A 25,371-nucleotide genomic window follows, 5' to 3' on the forward strand; every position below is an offset into this window, starting at 1 on the left:
TTCAATAAAGTTACTGAGTAGGCTAACTTTTATAGATGGGCTACATTCTGTTTTCGCTCCGTCCAAGAAAACAGAACAAACAGCAGAACTGCTGCGGTTTGTTCCTCAAAATATATGCATTTTTGACAGAATCAGACGAGTAAATGGTTCAAGTAGGCTACCCACAGTCGTTTGGTAGTTTAAACGAATTAGGATTTTTGAGAATAAAGGATTCAGCTCTCTCATTAAGATAGAGACTTGCTGCCACCTACTGGCGGTGTTAGTTTCATAGTTAAAAAGTAGACGTTTCATTTTTTTTTTTTATTATAATGATGATGTAATATTAGCCTACCACCAAACTTTGACTGAAGGCATGTTGCATATTACTTGTTCTAGGAAACTGAAAGCATATTAAAATGTTTGTGCAATTTGTGCTACTCCTTCATGATGTTTGTAGCGCAAGTAGGACCCAAACATAAACTCAAGCATTTATATTATATTAATATAATCAAAAAATATATTATTCATAAGAATTTAAGTAAAAAAAAAAAAAAAAAAAGAATAAATGTATTATTTACATTTGAATGATGACAACTGTCAATGCGTGAACGTGTTTAGGCTATTTCAATAGTTTTTTTCAGTCAGCAAAACCAAATAATTGGGTGACAAATAGCATGCATATAGACAATTAATTTTACAGGTTAACAAATAAAACCAAATAATTGGGTGACAAATAGCATGCATATATGTACTATTAATTTTACAGGCTAACAAATACAGTGTTGGGAAAACTCTTATTTTGAAAAACAATGAATGCATATCCTGCCAATCAGATTTCCGTGCAAGAACGGAAAACCAAAAATCTAGTCATAATTTTGTTTTTTCGTTTTTCTAAAAAAACGAAAAAACGAAAAAAGGAGTTGTTTTCTCGTTTTTCCGTTTTCATATGTGAAAGCAAAAACAAATGAACGAATGATACCTGGACCCATAGGGTCAGTCCATGATTCCACCAGTGAGCGATCACTAATAAGGATTATGGTTTAATAGGTTACGAAACCTTTTGTGAAATTTGATGTGGAGGATGCTAAACTGACCAGGTTTTTCTGTTTTTACTTGTTTCTGTTTAGAGGTAGTATGTGTTGCAAACCTCACAGGGAAAATGATCATAGAGTCCGAAGTTGCAATCATACCTGGACACAAATTAAATCTAGCATGTGATGGACAAGGTCTGATTTTGAAAGGACAGAGAGAAATCACTTGCCTGTCAAATGGAGTAGACCGTTTCCGAAATGTGAAAGTAAGGCCACAGAGGGGGAAAAGCTTTTAAATATAACTTGTGTAAAGTGCTAATAACTTATTTTTATATTAGAGGTGCTTTCATATTAACAAAACGTTAACCCTAAGTACCAACTTTTAGCAATCAGCGTTTCAACACAGGTTATTAGGGTCATTTTTTAGAGACTGCTTGAATCTTTGCATTAAATTGATAATGTATAACATTGAGATATTGCAATATTGAGTGAATGCAATCTGAAAAATAAAAATAAATAAAGGATTAGTTCATTTTACTCACTCCATCTCATCCTAGATGTTCATGTCTTTCTTTCTTCAGTCGAAAAGAAATTAAGTTTTTTGAGGAAAACATTCTAGGATTTTTCTCCTGCACCATTGACTTCCATTTCAACCAAAATGTTGAAGGCCCAAATCAATGCAGTTTCAAAGGGCTTCAGAGGCTCTGCGTGATCCCAGACGAGGAATAGGGTCTTTCTTATCTAGCGAAACCACTGGTCATTAAAAAACAAACAAACAATAAATATACTTTTTAACCTATATTGCTCAACTTGCGCTGCGGCTCGCCAGGGATTGCTCAATCACGTCGGAAAGGTCACGCTAGACCTATAGGCGGAAGTAGAGCCCCAAGTGCACGTGCAAAGATTAATACAAATGCCCTTTAGCAAAAAAGGGTAAAACAACGATGTCAGACGATTTTTTGGTAAAGGGCGTTTGTATCCGTCCTCGTACGGTTGCTTGGGGCACTACTTCCGTCAACGTCTAGCTCTCCGACGTGATTGCGCAATCCATGGCACATTGCAGAGCAGTGCAAGATGAGCAATTTAGGTTAAAAAGTATGTTCTTTTTTTGAGGAAAATTACCAATCGTTTCGCTAGATAAGATCCTATTGCAGCCCTTCGAAGCCCTTTGAAACTGCATTGATTTGGACCTTCAAGATTTTGGTTGCCATGGAAATCAATGGGGTGGAGAAAAATCCTGTTATGTTTCCCTCAAAAAACGTAATTTCTTTTCGACTGAAGAAAGAAAGACATGAACATCTTGGATGAGATGGGGGTGAGTAAAATATCAGGACATTTTCATTTTGAAATGAACTAATCCTTTAAAAGATGTCTTTGCTTTGCCTGCAGTGCGAACTGAATGTGGGCCACCACCACACCAGGAAAATGCAGATACAATAGAACTAACAAAAAATGAATACAGTTATGGGGAGAAAGTTGAATACATGTGCTATAATAAATTCACAATGGAAGGCTCCCCCTATTTGACCTGTGTGCAAGGCGAATGGAAAGGATATTTTACGTGTTTAAGTAAGTATGGACACGCTACACTACAGGCTACCAAAGATCTCTTTTTCTTTTGTTTTTAACATTTGCAGTTTAATCTTAATTTTGTATCTTAAGTAGGTTGTGCTGATGAATCAACAAATGTATATTGTAACACTGGCAGTGAGATGTGTTTGTTTCAGAGCCCTGTACAGTGACGGTAGAGGAAATGGATAAAAGAGGTATAGAGCTGCAGTGGGGCGGACGGCAAAAAATATTCTCACCACACAAGGATACAATCTCCTTTGCATGTCAAACTGGCAAATACTTAAAAGACCAAACTACCTTAAGACAAATATGTGAAAATGGAGTGATGCTTCTGCCTCGGTGTGCATATTAATAACACTCCATTAACAAACATTGTGTAGCTGACAAAGTTTGTTCATTTGACTAAATAATCAAATCAAATAAAAATCCATAAGCACTGACAAAATAACTAGCCTACAGTTTGTGTTTGTTAGATTCTTGTACTTGTTCTAGGTCTTGTGTGCTTGGTAAACCCTACACAATGCTGTATGTCACTGCCATGTTATGTGGCAAATAAAACATTTGCATAAACATATTCCCTTTTGTGTCTTTAATTATGATTTATTTCACCTTGTCTAATGTCTGTCCGTGTCATGTTTAGTGTAAGCACAAAATGTAAGGGATAAATGTACAGTCAGTTTTTTTATTTAATAGGGTAAACATACCTATTAAGCTCACCAAAATCTAAATTAAGACATTTTAGTGCACAGGGTATTGGTTTGAGTACAATAAGTTATGTATATTTTATATATAAAATATGAATCTCTCACACAATATTTTATTTTAAATGACAAAAGCATTTAAATTAAGATGTACATCATTAAATGCAAAAAGTCTGGCTGTGAGCACACCTCTGTTGCCATTAAGCTCACATGTTTTTTTGGGGAAATTTTTGTTTATTTTAAACAACATTTTTAAAGAATAATTTTATAAAGATTAATTTGAAGTGACAACCATGAGTTAATATTTAAAGTCTGTTTATGAAGTATTTACATAGATGTTTAATGTGAAGGAGCTTACATTTAAAAGGACAATTTTGCTAAATAAATAATCTAGGTCATGTATTAAGTTCATACATATTTTAATATGTACAGCTATTATTGAAAATATCTATGAAATTATACATTTTCATAGTGGTGCAGACTTTATACAGCTAGTAAGCTAACAATGTTCGGTAGCACCTGTGCTATGTTGCTAAAAATATCTTTTTGATAGAACTCTAATTAATTCCCACATTCCAGGTTATAATATGCAAAAGTCTAAACATTAATCTCTTAATTTTACAGTAATAAGTTATACTTATTGAAAATAAAGGCTTAAACATCTAAAAAAAAAGCACATTTAAGGGGCTCCTCTTTTGGTGAAAGTTTTCAGACAGCTTTCAAAATGGTCACCAGACAGTGTGAACACATGAATACCGCGTGCAATGGACTGATTAGCTAGAAATTACAGGAGGTATATAAAAAATTAGTTAAGACATCAAGTAGTATGATAAATATTACACTACAAAGATAGTAGTGTGCTTAATGGGAACTTGAGCTTAATAGGTAGGTTTACCCTATAGCAAAGTAATATCTCGTATTATCCTGAGGGAGTTTATTTTGCGAGAATGTCCGCTTGACTGTACGTTCTCCCACATATTATGTGACATGGGGAGATGGGGGAAAGATGAGCCAGTGGGTAAGTTGACCCACCCCCTTTATCTTGGCAACTGAATACTTTTGTCATTTGACCATATATTTCTGTGAAAAGGAGAAAACACATGGGAGAAGTAGAAGGAGCTCATTTACTTTAAAAACTTTAAAGTAGTTTTTGGCTTGTCAAAGTAAAATTATCATCATAACAGATTTAATGGTTGTTACATCAAAGCAAATTTGTCCAGGTCGAAAAATATTTGATCCATGTTTGTGATATAGTAATGTATAAAACCATGCATATCATTGGTTAGCTAGCTAGTTTTGCCCAAAATGGCAGCTATGGGGCAAAGTGAGCCAAATAATGTGGGGTAAATCGAGCCAGTGTTTTAACTTACCCCATCATAGGGCACTGTAGTTAAATTAAAGGTTTCTATCACATCTATCCTTTTAAGTTAGCTTTAAGAAAATAAATAGGATTTGTAAAAGGAAGTTGTATTATTTAATTAGTTTGAAAAGAGGTAAATTATCTTTAAAATTCCACATGGGTTTGATTAAGATTAAGTTAGACGGTCAGTTTACACCCAGATGGTGCAACTTACCCACTGACTCGGATCAACTTGCTCCTAAGCTGGGGAAATTAGAGCCACAGGAACACTTTTTTTTATATATAAGGCGGCTTTTTTTTAGAACCATTTTTCATTAAAAAAAAAGATAGGACATTTAAAATGATAGGAAACATTCTGAAATTACTTTAGATACTTTCGTTGAATTTTTGCCTAATTTTCCCTTAAAAATAAATGGCCCACTCCCCCCTACTTGAAGATGGAATAATCTGGGTTGACATAATTTTTTTAGCTTACCTGTATAATAATGTTAGCGACCGCGAAGAAACAGGGCAACACAGCCGTAGAGAAAAGTTATAACGTTGCAGTCGAGGATTGGAAAATCTAGCCTCTGAATGGCACTGAAAGATGTACAAAAGATAAATATTTTTCCTGCCAATGGTACTTTGTGCCATAAGATATATAGTGCTATTAAAGTTCTTCAAATACCTTGGTTGTTGCATCCCAGAATCAGAAAACCAGCAGTAGAGCTCACTGGAGAGATTGAGTTGATCATTTTAATTTTAAACAGCTCCTTCCAATAAAATGAATGGCAAACGCGGTGGGTTGCCAACTCTCACTCAGGCTCTGTCTCACGCTCTCACTCTGCCCAAGTATATCTCACGACAAATTGTTTTTGATATGAAACAAAGCTAAGCTAAGCTTTTATTTTTTATTTTTTTAAGTTCTATATGAAATTCAAACAATACTGTTTTGGTGCACTTAATGTGGCATAACAGTTAAAGCCAGAGCCGTTGAAAAAAGGAGTTGGACATTCTTTCCTCTCCCGGTGGCGCGTGCGGACACGTTTCATGGAGCTCTCAATACATTTTAATGGCTTAAGCGGTTAGACAACAGCTTCACTATACAGGTTTTTGCAGCAATTTCTAAACAGTACAGCATAGTGTGCATTGATTTTTACGTCAACCACAGTTACAGTATAATTTTATTATAGAGTGATGGAGATGCAACATTCTTTAACATTAATGTTATTCTTCTTTTAACCTTTTCCTCAGGTATTCCTTATTGATTGCTCACATTTTTCAATTTAATAGCCTAAATGTTCTAGATTTTAGTTCAATCAAATTCATTGAATATTTTGAGATCTTTTGGTACTAAACACAATTATTTTTGCAATAATTATGGCCTATTAATGACCACTTAAAACATTTTTCTTCTAATATTTTTATTATTTATATTACAATTGAGATTAAAATAGAGAATTCCAATACAAAGAGGCAAATTAGAGTCATTTAGTGGCTGGAAAAACAATAGTTTTCAATTGTATAACTTTTTAATAAATATACATGTAGGCCTATCTAGTCTAGTTGCTCAAAAAAAGTATTGCAGATCTTAACGGCTTACTTATTTGTAGGTTTTGCATTTGAATAAATATTTAGACATGATAAAACACTACATTTCTTTAAATGTAACGTTAATAACATCCAAATATTTTTAATGATACTTTGATAAGTACACACGTGAATATAAATAAATGCAAGCAAATATAATTTACGCCACAATAGGGAAAAGACTATCGCAACTTCAATATAAAAAAACAACAACTCCCAATTATTATAATTAAAAGAATAACAATAACCTAATAATTTACTCTAACGTTGTAATCTTATCGACAGTTTTTTCAGACAAAAATTGCACCAGGACATAAAAAACTGTGGTTATTTTTAATGTCCAATTACAGCACATTAAAAGAAATCAATTCCAAACTGCACTTCTATTTACAGCATCTTAAAGCTAACATGTGCCATCTTACAGCACAGACCCTAATATGCAGCAATAAAAGTCAACAACATTTAAGAGATAAGGGATGAAAATATATACACAATAAAAAATAAAAAAAATATTTACAAAGCCAACAGAGTGCACTATTTTGAGCAACAACTAAACACTTTGGCGGCACACAGATTTATAACTTTTTTCTTGCTGCAATATTTTCAAGGCACAAGGGCAAGAGCGTTAGCCAGCATCTGAATAGCACAAAGAGGATCCACGATGTCCTTCATTTTGTCACGGCGTAGAACCCAGTCTGGAGCAAACCTAAGGGAAATAAAAAAATTGCCGGGATCAGTATCTTCCTTACTACACAACCTTTTTTTACAGATAGCAGAGATCTGCATACCTGGTCACTGGTTTTGACTTCCGAGGGGTGGCTTGGAGGAGGAAACTTCCATTGAGAGATGCGTTCATTTTCTGTTTGACTTTGTTTCTCTCAGCATCCATTTTGCACTTTCGAAGCATGAGTCGGTAGATACTACGAATGCGATCCAAAACCTTTGGAAGCTTTCGGACATCCTGTTTAAAAAGAACATTCGAACAATGAAATGAAAAGCTATTGAGCAAACTTTCATGACATAATTCGTGACAGAAAATTCTCATACTTGCATACAAGGCCTTGCATGATTTGGTGCCACAATATTTGTCTAAACATTAAACTCTCTACTCAAAAGGCATGAACTCTGCACTAGAGCATATTTCGGCTGCCTGTATCTGGGATCTTGTCCTTTCGGTCATCACCCACAGCTCATGACCATAGGTGAGAGTAGGAACGTAGATTGACTGGTAAATCGAGAGCTTGGCCTTACAGCTCAGCTCCTTCTTTATCACGACAGACCGGTACATCGACCGCATTACTGCAGAAGCTGCACCGATCCGTCTGTCAATCTCCCGTTCCATCCTTCACTCACTCGTGAACAAGACCCCAAGATACCTAAACTCCTCCACTTGAGGCAGGAACTCTCCACCAACCTGAAGAGGGCAAGCCACCCTTTTCCGACTGAGAACCATGGCCTCGGTCTTGAAGGTGCTGATTCTCATCCCAGCCGCTTCACACTCAGCTGCAAACCGTCCTAGTGCCACTGAAGGTCCTGGTCTGAGGAGGCCAACATGACAACATCATCTGCAAAAAGCAGCGACCAAATCGTGTGGTCCCCAAACCGGACACTCTCTGGCCCTTGGCTGCACCTAGAAATTCTGTCCATTAAAATTATGAACAGAACCGGTGACAAAGGGCAGCCCTGCCGGAGTCCAACATGCACCGGGAACAAGTCTGACTTACTGCCGGCAATGCGGACCAAGCTCCTGCTCAGGTCATACAGGGACCGAACAGCCCTAAGCAGGGGGCCCTGGACCCCATACTCCCACAGGACACCACGGGGAACACAGTCGAATGCCTTCTCCAAATCCACAAAACACATGTGGATTGGTTGGGCAAACTCACATGAACCCTCCAGCACCCTAGAAAGGGTATAGATCTGGTTCAGTGTTCCTCGACGGGGACAAAAACCACACTGTTCCTCCTGAATCCGAGGTTCCACTATTGGCCGAATCCGTACCCTGGCATAGACTTTCCCGGGGAGGCTGAGAAGTGTGATCCCCCTGTAGTTGGAACACACTCTCCGGTCCCCCTTCTTGAAAAGAGGGACCACCAACCCGGTCTGCCAGTCCAGAGGCACTGTCCCCAACCGCCACGCGATGTTGCAGAGGCGTGTCAGCCAAGACAGCCCCACAACATCCAGAGACTTGAGATACTCAGGGCGGATCTCATCCACCCCCGGTGCCTTGTCACCGAGGAGCTTTTTAACTACTTCGATGACTTCAGCCCAGTCCCCCTCCGAGCCCTCAGCCACTGCTTCCTCAATGGAAGACGTGTCATTGGGATTGAGGAGATCCTCGAAGTATTCCTTCCACCGCCCGATGATATCCCCAGTTGACAGACTGATCTAATGAAATGGCATATGTATCACACACACACACACACACACACACACACACACACACACACACACACACACACACACACACACACACACACACACACACACACACACACACACACACACACACACACACACACACACACACACACACACACACACACACACACACACACACACACACACACACACACACACACACACACACACACACACACACACACACACACACACACACACACACACACACACACACACACACACACACACACGTCTATATTACCAACAGCGGACCATCACTCCACACTGACCAAGAGGGGACCTGTGTTTCTAGTCATTTTGAAGAAACAAAACTTAGATACAAAATTTTGTTTTAGGGTCTTTTTTCATAATATAACTTCAAATAAGCATTTATTTTTTATTTTTTAAACATGCCAAGAGGGGACCTGACCAATGTCTACCTATCCAACAGGGGACCTCCATAGCCTGCAATGGAGCTGTGTGTGTGAAAGGGAAGAGAGCTGGCAGTCAAGTCTGTCTTCATTATTTAATATATATATATATATATATATATATATATATATAATGTTCACACAGGCATCAGGGAACACAATGAGCACACAACGGAGAAAAGCCATGTTGTGGAAATTACAGAAAAGAATTTAAGAAATTAAAAAATTCTTAAAATTAAGAATTATCTTTAAGAAATTAATTCTCTGTTGTGTCTTCATACTTACAGTTTATGATCCGTCCACATCTCTCATTTAAGCTTATTTTCAAGAACCAACACTGTAAAAAAAAATCAGGTCTCCAATTGAAAATGTTCTAGTGACCGACCACATCTAAATTTTTTAGTTGGCCAAATTGAATTTCTTGAATTTTAATTGAATTAAAGTGCATCAATTTACAGAAAATTTTCAATTGGAGACCTGAATTTTTTTTACAGTAAAGGTATTTCAATGTGTGACTTATTTTTAATTAAAACATAGTTTCTGCTCTCTAAAATCCCAAATAATGTCCTTTGTTTTTGAGATTTTTAGAGTGAGATTTGATTTCTTGCACCAATAAAAAAAAAAAAATATATATATATATATAGGACTGGACAAGCAGAAATTGTTCTTTAAGGTAATAATCACAGGTCATCACTTTATATAGTAAATAATGATTATGTTAAACACAATGACTCGGTCCCCTGTTAGATAGTAAATCACAACACCAGTGTGTTTGCGTTGTCATTTCTTGCCATCATAAACACACTGTAGAGATTTAGAGTTTTTATAGCAATAACTGAGTTTTAAGAGTTAAATCAAGCAAAATATTTCTCTAATGTATTAATTGCAGATCATCAGATCAATGATTATGTTAAACACAATGACTCGGTCCCCTGTTAGATAGTAAATCACGACACCAGTGTGTTTGCTTTGTCATTTCTTGCCATCATAAACACACTGTGGAGATTTAGAGTTTTTATTGCAGTACAGTTTTTACAGTAAAGGTATTTCAATGTGTGACTTATTTTTAATTAAAACATAGTTTCTGCTCTCTAAAATCCCAAATAATGTCCTTTGTTTTTGAGATTTTTAGAGTGAGATTTGATTTCTTGCACCAATAAAAATATATATATATATATAGGACTGGACAAGCAGAAATTGTTCTTTAAAGTTAATAATCACAGGTAATCACTTTATATAGTAAATAATGATTATGTTAAACACAATGACTCGGTCCCCTGTTAGATAGTAAATCACGACACCAGTGTGTTTGCGTTGTCATTTCTTATCATCATAAACACACTATGGAGATTTAGAGTTTTTATAGCAATAACTGAGTTTTAAGAGTTAAATCAAGCAGAAATATTTCTCTAATGTATTAATTGCAGATCATCTTTGAATAATGATTATGTTAAACACAATGACTCGGTCCCCTGTTAGATAGTAAATCACGACACCAGTGTGTTTGCTTTGTCATTTCTTATCATCATAAACACACTATGGAGATTTAGAGTTTTTATAGCAATAACTGAGTTTTAAGAGTTAAATCAAGCAGAAATATTTCTCTAATGTATTAATTGCAGATCATCTTTGAATAATGATTATGTTAAACACAATGACTCGGTCCCCTGTTAGATAGTAAATCACGACACGAGTGTGTTTGCGTTGTCATTTCTTGCCATCATAAACACACTGTAGAGATTTAGAGTTTTTATAGCAATAACTGAGTTTTAAGAGTTAAATCAAGCAGAAATATTTCTATAATGTATTAATTGCAGATCATCTTTGAATAATGATTATGTTAAACACAATGACTCGGTCCCCTGTTAGATAGTAAATCACGACACCAGTGTGTTTGCGTTGTCATTTCTTGCCATCTCAAACACACTGTAGAGATTTAGAGTTTTTATAGCAATAACTGAGTTTTAAGAGTTAAATCAAGCAGAAATAGTTCTCTAATGTATTAATTGCAGATCATCTTTGAATAATGATTATGTTAAACACAATGACTTGGTCCCCTGTTAGATAGTAAATCACGACACCAGTGTTTTTGCGTTGTCATTTCTTGCCATCATAAACACACTGTAGAGATTTAGGGCCCTATCTTGCACCCAGCGCAATTGACTTTGTACACCGACGCATGTGTCATTCCTATTTTGCACCCGCGCAAAGCGCGCTTTTCCCTCCACAGAAGCACGTCGCTAAACTAGTGAATGAACTTGCGCTACCTGGGCGGTTCAGCGCAAAAAAGGAGGCGTGTTCCGGCGCAAACAATCCCTGGTGCTATTTTGCTGTTCCATTAAACAATTGCGCCACTGACCAGAAAAAACCTAGTCTAAAGTCAGTGGCGCGTTGCGCGTTGTTCATTATGCTATTTTAAGGGCGCATGCTTGACCATAATGTATAGCGTGCACAACGCGCATACACTTTGCTCATGTAATCTACACAGATGCAACAGTTATTTTTGCAAATCATAAATTGTTACACTAAAAAAATATTAACACATGAGATGACGGAAATCATTGTGGTGTGCCACGAAGATGTGAAAAAAATAGGCATAAATCTAGCTTACAAATGATTCAGGCTAATTGTAATAATTAAGGATAAGACCTGTTTGCCCAATAGTGGCAAGACATATATGTATATAAGGACATCTGACAAATTGGTTTGTCCGTCAAGAACCAGGAAAAAAAATCGACTGAAAAACTGAAAAAACTGAAAGACTGAAAAAAAAAAGACTGTGAAATCACCTTTACCATAATGTACAACATTACAACTTCACTTCTCTGTCTTTCACTGCTCTTACAAGAACATCAGTCTCCTCGGCTGTGAACCGCTCCTGGCGTGCGCCTGGTAAATACGCCATAATAATAGCAATCCATAATGGAACTTGCGCACCTGCTTTTAAAGGGAATGTTGGATGACGCTCGGATTGGTTTATTCACGTTACGCCCAAACCACACCTATGAATAATGAAGCTACTTCAGACCAACCTATTTTAGATTTGCGCCGGGCGCAAGAGCCATTTATCCCGCCGGGAAAATAGCAACAGCGCCGAGACCCGCCCACAAAGTTACTTGCGCTTCACGCTTTGACACTTGCGTTTCAGATCGTTAAAATAGGGCCCTTAGAGTTTTTATAGCAATAACTGAGTTTTAAGAGTTAAATCAAGCAGAAATAGTTCTCTAATGTATTAATTGCAGATCATCTTTGAATAATGATTATGTTAAACACAATGACTCGGTCCCCTGTTAGATAGTAAATCACGACACCAGTGTGTTTGCGTTGTCATTTCTTGCCATCATAAACACACTGTAGAGATTTAGAGTTTTTATAGCAATAACTGAGTTTTAAGAGTTAAATCAAGCAAAATATTTCTATAATGTATTAATTGCAGATCATCAGATCAATGATTATGTTAAACACAATGACTCGGTCCCCTGTTAGATAGTAAATCACGACACCAGTGTGTTTGCGTTGTCATTTCTTGCCATCATAAACACACTGTGGAGATTTAGAGTTTTTATTGCAGTACAGTTTTTACAGTAAAGGTATTTCAATGTGTGACTTATTTTTAATTAAAACATAGTTTCTGCTCTCTAAAATCCCAAATAATGTCCTTTGTTTTTGAGATTTTTAGAGTGAGATTTGATTTCTTGCACCAATAAAAAAAAATATATATATATAGGACTGGACAAGCAGAAATTGTTCTTTAAAGTTAATAATCACAGGTAATCACTTTATATAGTAAATAATGATTATGTTAAACACAATGACTCGGTCCCCTGTTAGATAGTAAATCACGACACCAGTGTGTTTGCGTTGTCATTTCTTATCATCATAAACACACTATGGAGATTTAGAGTTTTTATAGCAATAACTGAGTTTTAAGAGTTAAATCAAGCAGAAATATTTCTCTAATGTATTAATTGCAGATCATCTTTGAATAATGATTATGTTAAACACAATGACTCGGTCCCCTGTTAGATAGTAAATCACGACACCAGTGTGTTTGCGTTGTCATTTCTTGCCATCATAAACACACTGTAGAGATTTAGAGTTTTTATAGCAATAACTGAGTTTTAAGAGTTAAATCAAGCAGAAATATTTCTATAATGTATTAATTGCAGATCATCTTTGAATAATGATTATGTTAAACACAATGACTCGGTCCCCTGTTAGATAGTAAATCACGACACCAGTGTGTTTGCGTTGTCATTTCTTGCCATCTCAAACACACTGTAGAGATTTAGAGTTTTTATAGCAATAACTTAGTTTTAAGAGTTAAATCAAGCAGAAATAGTTCTCTAATGTATTAATTGCAGATCATCTTTGAATAATGATTATGTTAAACACAATGACTTGGTCCCCTGTTAGATAGTAAATCACGACACCAGTGTTTTTGCGTTGTCATTTCTTGCCATCATAAACACACTGTAGAGATTTAGAGTTTTTATAGCAATAACTGAGTTTTAAGAGTTAAATCAAGCAGAAATAGTTCTCTAATGTATTAATTGCAGATCATCTTTGAATAATGATTATGTTAAACACAATGACTCGGTCCCCTGTTAGATAGTAAATCACGACACCAGTGTGTTTGCGTTGTCATTTCTTGCCATCATAAACACACTGTAGAGATTTAGAGTTTTTATAGCAATAACTGAGTTTTAAGAGTTAAATCAAGCAAAATATTTCTATAATGTATTAATTGCAGATCATCAGATCAATGATTATGTTAAACACAATGACTCGGTCCCCTGTTAGATAGTAAATCACGACACCAGTGTGTTTGCGTTGTCATTTCTTGCCATCATAAACACACTGTGGAGATTTAGAGTTTTTATTGCAGTACAGTTTTTACAGTAAAGGTATTTCAATGTGTGACTTATTTTTAATTAAAACATAGTTTCTGCTCTCTAAAATCCCAAATAATGTCCTTTGTTTTTGAGATTTTTAGAGTGAGATTTGATTTCTTGCACCAATAAAAAAAAATATATATATATAGGACTGGACAAGCAGAAATTGTTCTTTAAAGTTAATAATCACAGGTAATCACTTTATATAGTAAATAATGATTATGTTAAACACAATGACTCGGTCCCCTGTTAGATAGTAAATCACGACACCAGTGTGTTTGCGTTGTCATTTCTTATCATCATAAACACACTATGGAGATTTAGAGTTTTTATAGCAATAACTGAGTTTTAAGAGTTAAATCAAGCAGAAATATTTCTCTAATGTATTAATTGCAGATCATCTTTGAATAATGATTATGTTAAACACAATGACTCGGTCCCCTGTTAGATAGTAAATCACGACACCAGTGTGTTTGCTTTGTCATTTCTTATCATCATAAACACACTATGGAGATTTAGAGTTTTTATAGCAATAACTGAGTTTTAAGAGTTAAATCAAGCAGAAATATTTCTCTAATGTATTAATTGCAGATCATCTTTGAATAATGATTATGTTAAACACAATGACTCGGTCCCCTGTTAGATAGTAAATCACGACACGAGTGTGTTTGCGTTGTCATTTCTTGCCATCATAAACACACTGTAGAGATTTAGAGTTTTTATAGCAATAACTGAGTTTTAAGAGTTAAATCAAGCAGAAATATTTCTATAATGTATTAATTGCAGATCATCTTTGAATAATGATTATGTTAAACACAATGACTCGGTCCCCTGTTAGATAGTAAATCACGACACCAGTGTGTTTGCGTTGTCATTTCTTGCCATCTCAAACACACTGTAGAGATTTAGAGTTTTTATAGCAATAACTGAGTTTTAAGAGTTAAATCAAGCAGAAATAGTTCTCTAATGTATTAATTGCAGATCATCTTTGAATAATGATTATGTTAAACACAATGACTTGGTCCCCTGTTAGATGGTAAATCACGACACCAGTGTGTTTGCGTTGTCATTTCTTGCCATCATAAACACACTGTAGAGATTTAGAGTTTTTATAGCAATAACTGAGTTTTAAGAGTTAAATCAAGCTAAATATTTCTCTAATGTATTAATTGCAGATCATCAGATCAATGATTATGTTAAACACAATGACTCGGTCCCCTGTTAGATAGTAAATCACGACACCAGTGTGTTTGCGTTGTCATTTCTTGCCATCATAAACACACTGTAGAGATTTAGAGTTTTTATAGCAATAACTGAGTTTTAAGAGTTAAATCAAGCAGAAATATTTCTATAATGTATTAATTGCAGATCATCTTTGAATAATGATTATGTTAAACACAATGACTCGGTCCCCTGTTAGATAGTAAATCACGACACCAGTGTGTTTGCGTTGTCATTTCTTGCCATCATAAACACACTGTGGAGATTTAGAGTTTTTATAGCAGTACAGTTTTTACAGTAAAGGTATTTCAATGTGTGACTTATTTTTAATTAAAACATAGTTTCTGCTCTCTAAAATCCCAAATAATATCCTTTGTTTTTGAGATTTTTAGAGTGAGATTTGATTTCTTGCACCAATAAAAAAAAAAATATATATATATAGGACTGGACAAGCAGAAATTGTTCTTTAAAGGTAATAATCACAGGTAATCACTTTATATAGTAAATCATGATTATGTTAAACACAATGACTCGGTCCCCTGTTAGATAGTAAATCACAACACCAGTGTGTTTGCGTTGTCATTTCTTATCATCATAAACACACTATGGAGATTTAGAGTTTTTATAGCAATAACTGAGTTTTAAGAGTTAAATCAAGCAGAAATATTTCTCTAATGTATTAATTGCAGATCCTCTTTGAATAATGATTATGTTAAACACAATGACTCGGTCCCCTGTTAGATAGTAAATCACGACACCAGTGTGTTTGCGTTGTCATTTCTTATCATCATAAACACACTGTGGAGATTTAGAGTTTTTATAGCAATAACTGAGTTTTAAGAGTTAAATCAAGCAGAAATAGTTCTCTAATGTATTAATTGCAGATCATCTTTGAATAATGATTATGTTAAACACAATGACTCGGTCCCCTGTTAGATAGTAAATCACGACACCAGTGTGTTTAATTTGTCATTTCTTGCCATCATAAACACACTATGGAGATTTAGAGTTTTTATAGCAATAACTGAGTTTTAAGAGTTAAATCAAGCAGAAATATTTCTATAATGTATTAATTGCAGATCATCTTTGAATAATGATTATGTTAAACACAATGACTCGGTCCCCTGTTAGATAGTAAATCATGACACCAGTGTGTTTGCGTTGTCATTTCTTGCCATCTCAAACACACTGTAGAGATTTAGAGTTTTTATAGCAATAACTGAGTTTTAAGAGTTAAATCAAGCAGAAATAGTTCTCTAATGTATTAATTGCAGATCATCTTTGAATAATGATTATGTTAAACACAATGACTTGGTCCCCTGTTAGATAGTAAATCACGACACCAGTGTGTTTGCGTTGTCATTTCTTGCCATCTCAAACACACTGTAGAGATTTAGAGTTTTTATAGCAATAACTGAGTTTTAAGAGTTAAATCAAGCAGAAATAGTTCTCTAATGTATTAATTGCAGATCATCTTTGAATAATGATTATGTTAAACACAATGACTCGGTCCCGTGTTAGATAGTAAATCACGACACCAGTGTGTTTAAGTTGTCATTTCTTGCCATCTCAAACACACTGTAGATATTCCCTGTATATATTGAGATAACTCAATTATATGGTGACTTGCATTAAAATGTTTATCCGTCTCAATTAAATTATGTGAACTGAATGACTTTTAACATTGACACTTTAGTTGTTTAACCAACTGATGATTTTCAACTCAGCAATCAACACACAACTGAGTTTTGACCTCCAAAATCTTATTATAGTGTATTTTTATGGTAAGTATTGGTGTTTTATGTTTTAAATCAAGCAGAAATCACTCTTTAAGGAAACAATTGCAGGTCACACTTTATACAGTGAACATTGGATGGTAAAACACAACGCCTGTTTGATTGCTTTGCCATTTCTTGCCATCACAAACACACTGTAGAGATTTTGAAGGTCAGAACTAAATTTTATGGTGACTTGCATGAAAATGTTCATCCGTCTCAATTAAATTATGCGAACTAAATGACTTTTAACATTGACACTTTAGTTGAAGATTTTCAACTCAACAATCAACACACAACTGAGTTTTGACCTCCAAAATCATTATACAGTGTATATTAAATTTAAATAAAAAATATAAAATTTCTTTACAAAACAAGTTTGACTCTCTACTGCTTATTCATTATTGTTTATGTTACATGGTCTATGTTTACATTACAGTATAAAATTGTTACTAAGTTTTCCCCTTTTATATAGATGGTAATGACTAAATATCCTCGCACACCGAAATTTTCACACATTAAAAAAAAAGATCAAGCACGTTTACACACAGCCTCTGAAACTTTCCTTCGTCATCAAAAAAATCTGATCAGGTTCAGTTTTCTGCATTTTTCGCATCCATAGCAAGCATTTTAAGAGGGGTTTCAAATTTCTGTGTTATTCATTTTTGTGTTAAAATTTTGAACATAAGTTGAACAGTTTAAAAAAGAAAGTGTGAACGTTCAAATTAGCCTTTATAGTTCATAAAGTTTTGCTGGCGTTTGTATCTAATTGAGAAAAGAATGAATGTAAATTGAAAGATGTCGTCATTGAACGCATTTTGTGCCAAAGCAAATAAATGATCCACAGTTTAGCCACATAGGCTGATGTGATCCCTGAGTGAAGAGTTTTGAAAAAGTGATGAGTATTCAGAAATGTGTCCTAGCAGATGTTTAAAAAACCCTGTAATATCACTATTAGTAAGGGATCACTGTATAATATCAGTCTTTAAATGTGAGATATTTAAAGTGAACCTAAAGTATACTTGCAATAGTGTGATTTTAGCACAATTAAATATACTTAATGGATGTTTCACAAAAGCGTTGTTTAGTGATATTGCGTCCTTGTGTTCCTGCTCTACGTCATCATCAACTGTCGAAGTTCAATTACAATACTCAAGAACACATGTACAGAGGTTGCACAAAAGTACCCGGATGTTATAAGATATATAAGTATATGAAAACAATGTCTACAATAATATGAAATAAATGTTTTAATAGGTTATGTTTGTGGTTATTTTGTGTTAGCCACTATATAATATGCTGGGATGGTTAGTTGAGCAACAATTTCGCAGCACATCTCAATTTCTGTTCTGTGTCCTCACAAACTTCTGAGCTCGTTCTTTCAAGATCACATAGCAAGACTGGTCTCCACGAAAACACAAGTCCCTTCTTTGCATTCCCAGAATTGCGAAACAGCCATCATTAAGAAATGTGCATTGTGCAATAAAGAAATACTCCAAGAATAATCATAATATTTATACCAGTAAGTCTGATGCAGGTCACTAGGGTTTACACTATTTTATGCTTTAATACTATCAAAAAAATTGTTGCGGCCATTTCACACTGAACGCGACAAAGTGAGGTGAATCGTTGATGAATGAAGGTTTAACACCGAACGCCACTCAAACCATCATCGAGGACTTGCTATAATTATATAATAGGCAGACATGCATTATTTCTAGTGATTTATGATTGTAATATAATTGACCGATCCAGAGCGAATGCGATCTCTGACTCATAACACTCACACACGTGGAAGAAAACGGACAATTCTCTTCTGATAGCATATAATGGTGGAAAAAGAAGTAAACTTGAGAATTACATATGGCATATCTTGCTTTATTATGCTGAGATTGATCGAGCCTGCTATAAATAACTCCATACAGATCTATTGTTTTACAAAAATAATCTATTGTTTACAAAAGGAGAAAACGTGTGTACTTTAATGTAAACTTGGACCATGTGACATAAACTGAAGTTAACAGCAAAAAAATATACTATAATGCTGACTGTTGTTAGTGTTTTTTGTTGTATGAGTTAAAAGTGTATATGTTGGGTGAATCCTCATTGTGTTCTGGAAGAATTAGTTGATTTAAGACATCAATGAAGTGTTTTGGTAGTTTTAGCACATTTTGAACGTGAAATTATGAATAGAGAAAGGTGTCCTAGCGATTGTAGCTGAGAGATAGACGTCAAACAGACTCAAACAAAGACCCATAATTCTGTGGTGTTACAGTGCTTTAAATGGCTGCTGTAAGGTTTCTTTATGAAATAACAGGCACAATGGCAAAGATATTTCTGCAAAAACTCCAAAGTAATGTTCGGTTGCAGTGAGAAAGTCACGAGCTAAAAAAATCTATCCTTAATGTGTGTATTTAGCCCAGTGTAGATTAGTTTGCTTACACATCCCCCAAACTCCATTTACATATGAATACAGGAAAGGCCAAAGCCATTGTCTCACAGGTGAGGAACAGACCTTAAAGAGCTGTTACACCCATGTCACAGAAACCAACTTCTCATCCAAGCTAGAGAAAATGCTGGGATTTACCTTGGAAAATTAAATCAATGTACACTTTTTCCAATCCCTACGACACATTTTTCAATACTTGGATCACTTTTTTAAAACTCTTCACACACTTCTCCAAACTGAATTTCAGCTTGGCACAGCAGTTATTTTAATGTTCAAAATGCACTAAAACTACCAAAAAGGATTCTGAGGATTCAAAGGAACACCCAACAAACACACTTTTTAAATCATAAAACACAGACCTAAAACACATGATCATTACAAAATGTTTTCTTTTGTAAAATTTTCTTTTCAAAACAAGACTTACACTATAATTCACTGCAGTTTATGTTACATGGTCCTTGGTCCAGTACAGTATAACATTATTCCTAAATGTTTCTCTTTTGAATGGATGGCAATGCAATTTAAAAACTAACACCAGCTAAATCTATTTGTTTTGATAGTATTTTATATTTTAGATTCAAAATACAACCCCAAATCAGAAAAAGTTGGGACATAATGGAAAACACACAAAAAAAAAAGAAAAAAAAAAGAGGTGATTTCTAAATTTACTTTGACTTGTATTTCATTGCAGACAATATGAACACAAAATATTTCATGTTTTGTCTGGTCAACTTCATGTCATTTGTAAATATGCATCCTTTCCTGTCATTCAGACCTGCAACACATTTCAAAAAAAGTTTGGACAGTAAAGCATTTACCACTTTGTAATGTTGCCATTCCTTTTCACAACACTTAAAAGACGTTTAGGGACTGAAGACACCAAGTGATGAAGTGTTTCAGGTTTCATTTTGTCCCATTCTTCCTGCAAACAAGTCTTAAGGTGGGCAACAGTACGGGGTCTTCCACACATTCTCTATTGGAGACAGGTCGGGACTGAGGCAGGCCAGTCAAGTACCCGAACCCTCTTCCTCCACAGCCAGGACTGCAGAATGTGTGCAGAATGTGCTTTTGCATTGTCTTGTTGAAATATGCATGGACGTCCCTGGAAAAGATGTCTTCTTGAAGGCAGCATATTATGCTCCAAAATCTCTATGTACTTTTCAGCATTAATGGTGCCTTCACAGGACCTTTCTTGGATGCTGCTTTTGTAGCAAATCATAATTACAATCACCTGTTGACATCACCTGTTTCAAATCACATCATTATTTAACCATTTTACCTCAGTACTAGCCCTAAATTGCTCCTGTCCCAACTTTTTTTGAAATGTGTCTGAATTGCAGGTCTGAATGACAGGAAAGGATGCATATTTACAAATGACATGAAGTTGACCAGACAAAACATGAAATATTTTGTGTTCATATTGTCTGCAATGAAATACAAGTCAAAGTAAATTTAGAAATCACTTCTTTTTTTTTATTTGCGTTTTCCATACTGTCCCAACTTTTTCTGACTTGGGGTTGTATATTTCAATATGGTATTACTGTCTAAATGTAGCAAATTTCTATTATTTTTTTAGTTTTGTGTTAAATTTTGAACATAAGTTTAACAGTTTTGAAAAGAGAATGTAAAAATGTTCAAATTGGCCTGTATAGTACATAATGTTTTGGTGGTGTTTGTGTCAAAGTCAGAAAAGAATGAATGTAAATTGAAAGATGTCGTCATTGAACACATTTTGTGCCCAAAGCAATGATAAATGATCCAGAGTTTAGCCACATAGACTGATGTGATCACTGAGTGAAGACAAAAAGTGAACAGTGAAAAAGTGATGAGGATTGAGAAATGTGTCCCAGCAAATGTAAAAAAAAAAAAAAAATTGTTGACATGTTTTAAATTTTTTTAAAATTTTTTTAAATTAAATTAAATTAAATTAAATTAAATTAAATTAAATTAAATTAAATAATTTTCATCTTATTAGAAGTGATATTTTCTTGGTGTTTAGCCTCACAGCTTGCTGCATATCGCTTTACTTTCTTTTTTTTTATTGCATTGGCCAATACTAAATTGATATGTTAAAAACTGTGAATCATTTTTCATTGCTTTCACACAAAATGCATTCAATGACCACATTTTCCAAAATCCACGAACACTTTTGTTATTCGTACCTAACCATCTGTAAAACTGTATATTTTTAGCACATTCTTTGAATGCTAACACACTGCTTTCTGAACTGATCAAACACATTCAAGTCAGAACGATGATCAACTCATTTCTGCAGGAATTATATTAAAATCCAAAGGGACCCACTTTATATTAGGTTGCCTAACTACTATGTACTAACATTTTAATTATCCATTTGATACAATGCACTTATTGTGTACATACATGTCTTTACATTGTACTTACATTTTTAAATATACCTGCATGTAATTACATCTGTAATTAATTTCTGTAGTTACATTTAATAATTTACACAGTATAAATTACACTGTTGACACTTCCCTTACATCTAACCCTACCCTTAAACTTACCAATACAACCACACATGTCCCTAACCCTACCCGTATCCCACCTCAATATCAGCAAAAGTGTTTTGCAATTCAATATGAACACAATAAGTACATTGTACTTATTTGTTTATGTAAATACATAGTAGTTAAGGCCACCTAATATAAAGTGGGGCCATCAAAAGTCATAATTTATCATTGATTTGGCATAAAATACATTCAATGGCGACATCTTTCGATTTATAATAATTATTTTCTCACTTCAACACAAACACCACCAAAACATTATGAACTGTATAGGCCAATTTGAATTTTTTTTTATTCTCTTTTCAAAACTCCCTAACTTATGTTCAAAACTTAACTAAAATTAATAAAAAAAATAATAATTTTAGGGATTGGAAAAAGTGTACATTGATTTAATTTTCCAAGGTAAATCCCAGCATTTTCTCTAGCTTGGATGAGAAGTTGGTTTCTGTGACATGGGTGTAACAGCTCTTTAAGGTCTGTTCCTCACCTGTGAGACAATGGCTTTGGCCTTTCCTGTATTCATATGTAAATGGAGTTTGGGGGATGTGTAAGCAAACTAATCTACACTGGGCTAAATACACACATTAAGGATAGAGTTTTTTTAGCTCGTGACTTTCTCTGCAACCGAACATTACTTTGGAGTTTTTGCAGAAATATCTTTGCCATTGTGCCTGTTATTTCATAAAGAAACCTTACAGCAGCCATTTAAAGCACTGTAACACCACAGAATTCTGGGTCTTTGTTTGAGTCTGTTTGACGTCTATCTCTCAGCTACAATCGCTAGGACACCTTTCTCTATTCATAATTTCACGTTCAAAATGTGCTAAAACTACCAAAACACTTCATTGATGTCTTAAATCAACTCATTCTTCCAGAACACAATGAGGATTCACCCAACATATACACTTTTAACTCATACAACAAAAAACACTAACAACAGTCAGCATTATAGTATATTTTTTTTGCTGTTAACTTCAGTTTATGTCACATGGTCCAAGTTTACATTAAAGTACACACGTTTTCTCCTTTTGTAAACAATAGATTATTTTTGTAAAACAATAGATCTGTATGGATTTATTTATACCAGGCTCGATCAATCTCAGCATAATAAAGCAAGATATGCCATATGTAATTCCCAAGTTTACTTCTTTTTCCACCATTATATGCTATCAGAAGAGAATTGTCCGTTTTCTTCCACGTGTGTGAGTGTTATGAGTCAGAGATCGCATTCGCTCTGGATCGGTCAATTATATTACAATCATAAATCACTAGAAATAATGCATGTCTGCCTTTTATATAATTATAGCAAGTCCTCGATGATGGTTTGAGTGGCGTTCGGTGTTAAACCTTCATTCATCAACGATTCACCTCACTTTGTCACGTTCAGTGTGAAATGGCCGTAACAATTTTTTTGATAGTATTAAAGCATAAAATATTGTAAACCCTAGTGACCTGCATCAGACTTACTGGTATAAATATTATGATTATTCTTGGAGTATTTCTTTATTGCACAATGCACATTTCTTAATGATGGCTGTTTCGCAATTCTGGGAATGCAAAGAAGGGACTTGTGTTTTCGTGGAGACCAGTCTTGCTATGTGATCTTGAAAGAACGAGCTCAGAAGTTTGTGAGGACACAGAACAGAAATTGAGATGTGCTGCGAACTTGTTGCTCAACTAAACATCCCAGCATATTATATAGTGGCTAACACAAAATAACCACAAACATAACCTATTAAAACATTTATTTCATATTATTGTAGACATTGTTTTCATATACTTATATATCTTATAACATCCGGGTACTTTTGTGCATCCTCTGTACATGTGTTCTTGAGTATTGTAATTGAACTTCAACAGTTGATGATGACGTAGAGCAGGAACACAAGGACGCAATATCACTAAACAACGCTTTTGCGAAACATCCATTAAGTATATTTAATTGTGCTAAAATCACACTATTGCAAGTATACTTTAGGTTCACTTTAAATATCTCACATTTAAAGACTGATATTATACGGTGATCCCTTACTAATAGTGATATTACAGGGTTTTTTAAACATCTGCTAGGACACATTTCTGAATACTCATCACTTTTTCAAAACTCTTGACTCAGGGATCACATCAGCCTATGTGGCTAAACTGTGGATCATTTATTCATTCTTTTCTCAATTAGATACAAACGCCAGCAAAACTTTATGAACTATAAAGGCTAATTTGAACGTTCACACTTTCTTTTTTAAACTGTTCAACTTATGTTCAAAATTTTAACACAAAAATGAATAACACAGAAATTTGAAACCCCTCTTAAAATGCTTGCTATGGATGCGAAAAATGCAGAAAACTGAACCTGATCAGATTTTTTTGATGACGAAGGAAAGTTTCAGAGGCTGTGTGTAAACGTGCTTGATCTTTTTTTTTTAATGTGTGAAAATTTCGGTGTGCGAGGATATTTAGTCATTACCATCTATATAAAAGGGGAAAACTTAGTAACAATTTTATACTGTAATGTAAACATAGACCATGTAACATAAACAATAATGAATAAGCAGTAGAGAGTCAAACTTGTTTTGTAAAGAAATTTTATATTTTTTATTTAAATTTAATATACACTGTATAATGATTTTGGAGGTCAAAACTCAGTTGTGTGTTGATTGTTGAGTTGAAAATCTTCAACTAAAGTGTCAATGTTAAAAGTCATTTAGTTCGCATAATTTAATTGAGACGGATGAACATTTTCATGCAAGTCACCATAAAATTTAGTTCTGACCTTCAAAATCTCTACAGTGTGTTTGTGATGGCAAGAAATGGCAAAGCAATCAAACAGGCATTGTGTTTTACCATCCAATGTTCACTGTATAAAGTGTGACCTGCAATTGTTTCCTTAAAGAGTGATTTCTGCTTGATTTAAAACATAAAACACCAATACTTACCATAAAAATACACTATAATAAGATTTTGGAGGTCAAAACTCAGTTGTGTGTTGATTGCTGAGTTGAAAATCATCAGTTGGTTAAACAACTAAAGTGTCAATGTTAAAAGTCATTCAGTTCACATAATTTAATTGAGACGGATAAACATTTTAATGCAAGTCACCATATAATTGAGTTATCTCAATATATACAGGGAATATCTACTGTGTGTGTGAGATGATAAGAAAAGACAAAGCAAACACACTGGTGTCGTGATTTACTATCTAACAGGGGGCCGAGTCATTGTGTTTAACATAATCATTATTCAAAGATGATCTGCAATTAATACATTAGAGAAATATTTCTGCTTGATTTAACTCTTAAAACTCAGTTATTGCTATAAAAACTCTAAATCTCCATAGTGTGTTTATGATGATAAGAAATGACAAAGCAAACACAGTGGTGTCGTGATTTACTATCTAACAGGGGACCGAGTCATTGTGTTTAACATAATCATTATTCAAAGATGATCTGCAATTAAT

General features: G+C 34.6%; 1 protein-coding gene across 1 annotated transcript in view; it reads right to left on the reverse strand.

Annotated features, from left to right (window-relative positions):
* Positions 1-6,139: 6,139 nt before the first annotated feature.
* aspm (assembly factor for spindle microtubules) overlaps positions 6,140-25,371 on the reverse strand; it is a gene marked incomplete at its 5' end in the record, with an annotated part of 50,886 nt that continues 31,654 nt past the window's right edge. Inside the window, 2 exons of the mRNA XM_079807097.1 lie at positions 6,140-6,918; positions 7,001-7,173. Coding sequence (XP_079663223.1) covers positions 6,816-6,918; positions 7,001-7,173 — 276 coding nt within the window. The 3' untranslated portion in view covers positions 6,140-6,815. The remainder of the gene's footprint in view (positions 6,919-7,000; positions 7,174-25,371) is intronic.

The sequence above is a fragment of the Gobio gobio genome (genome assembly GCF_949357685.1).
Source record: "Gobio gobio genome assembly, chromosome: 24".
Classification (NCBI taxonomy): Eukaryota; Metazoa; Chordata; class Actinopteri; order Cypriniformes; family Gobionidae; genus Gobio; species Gobio gobio.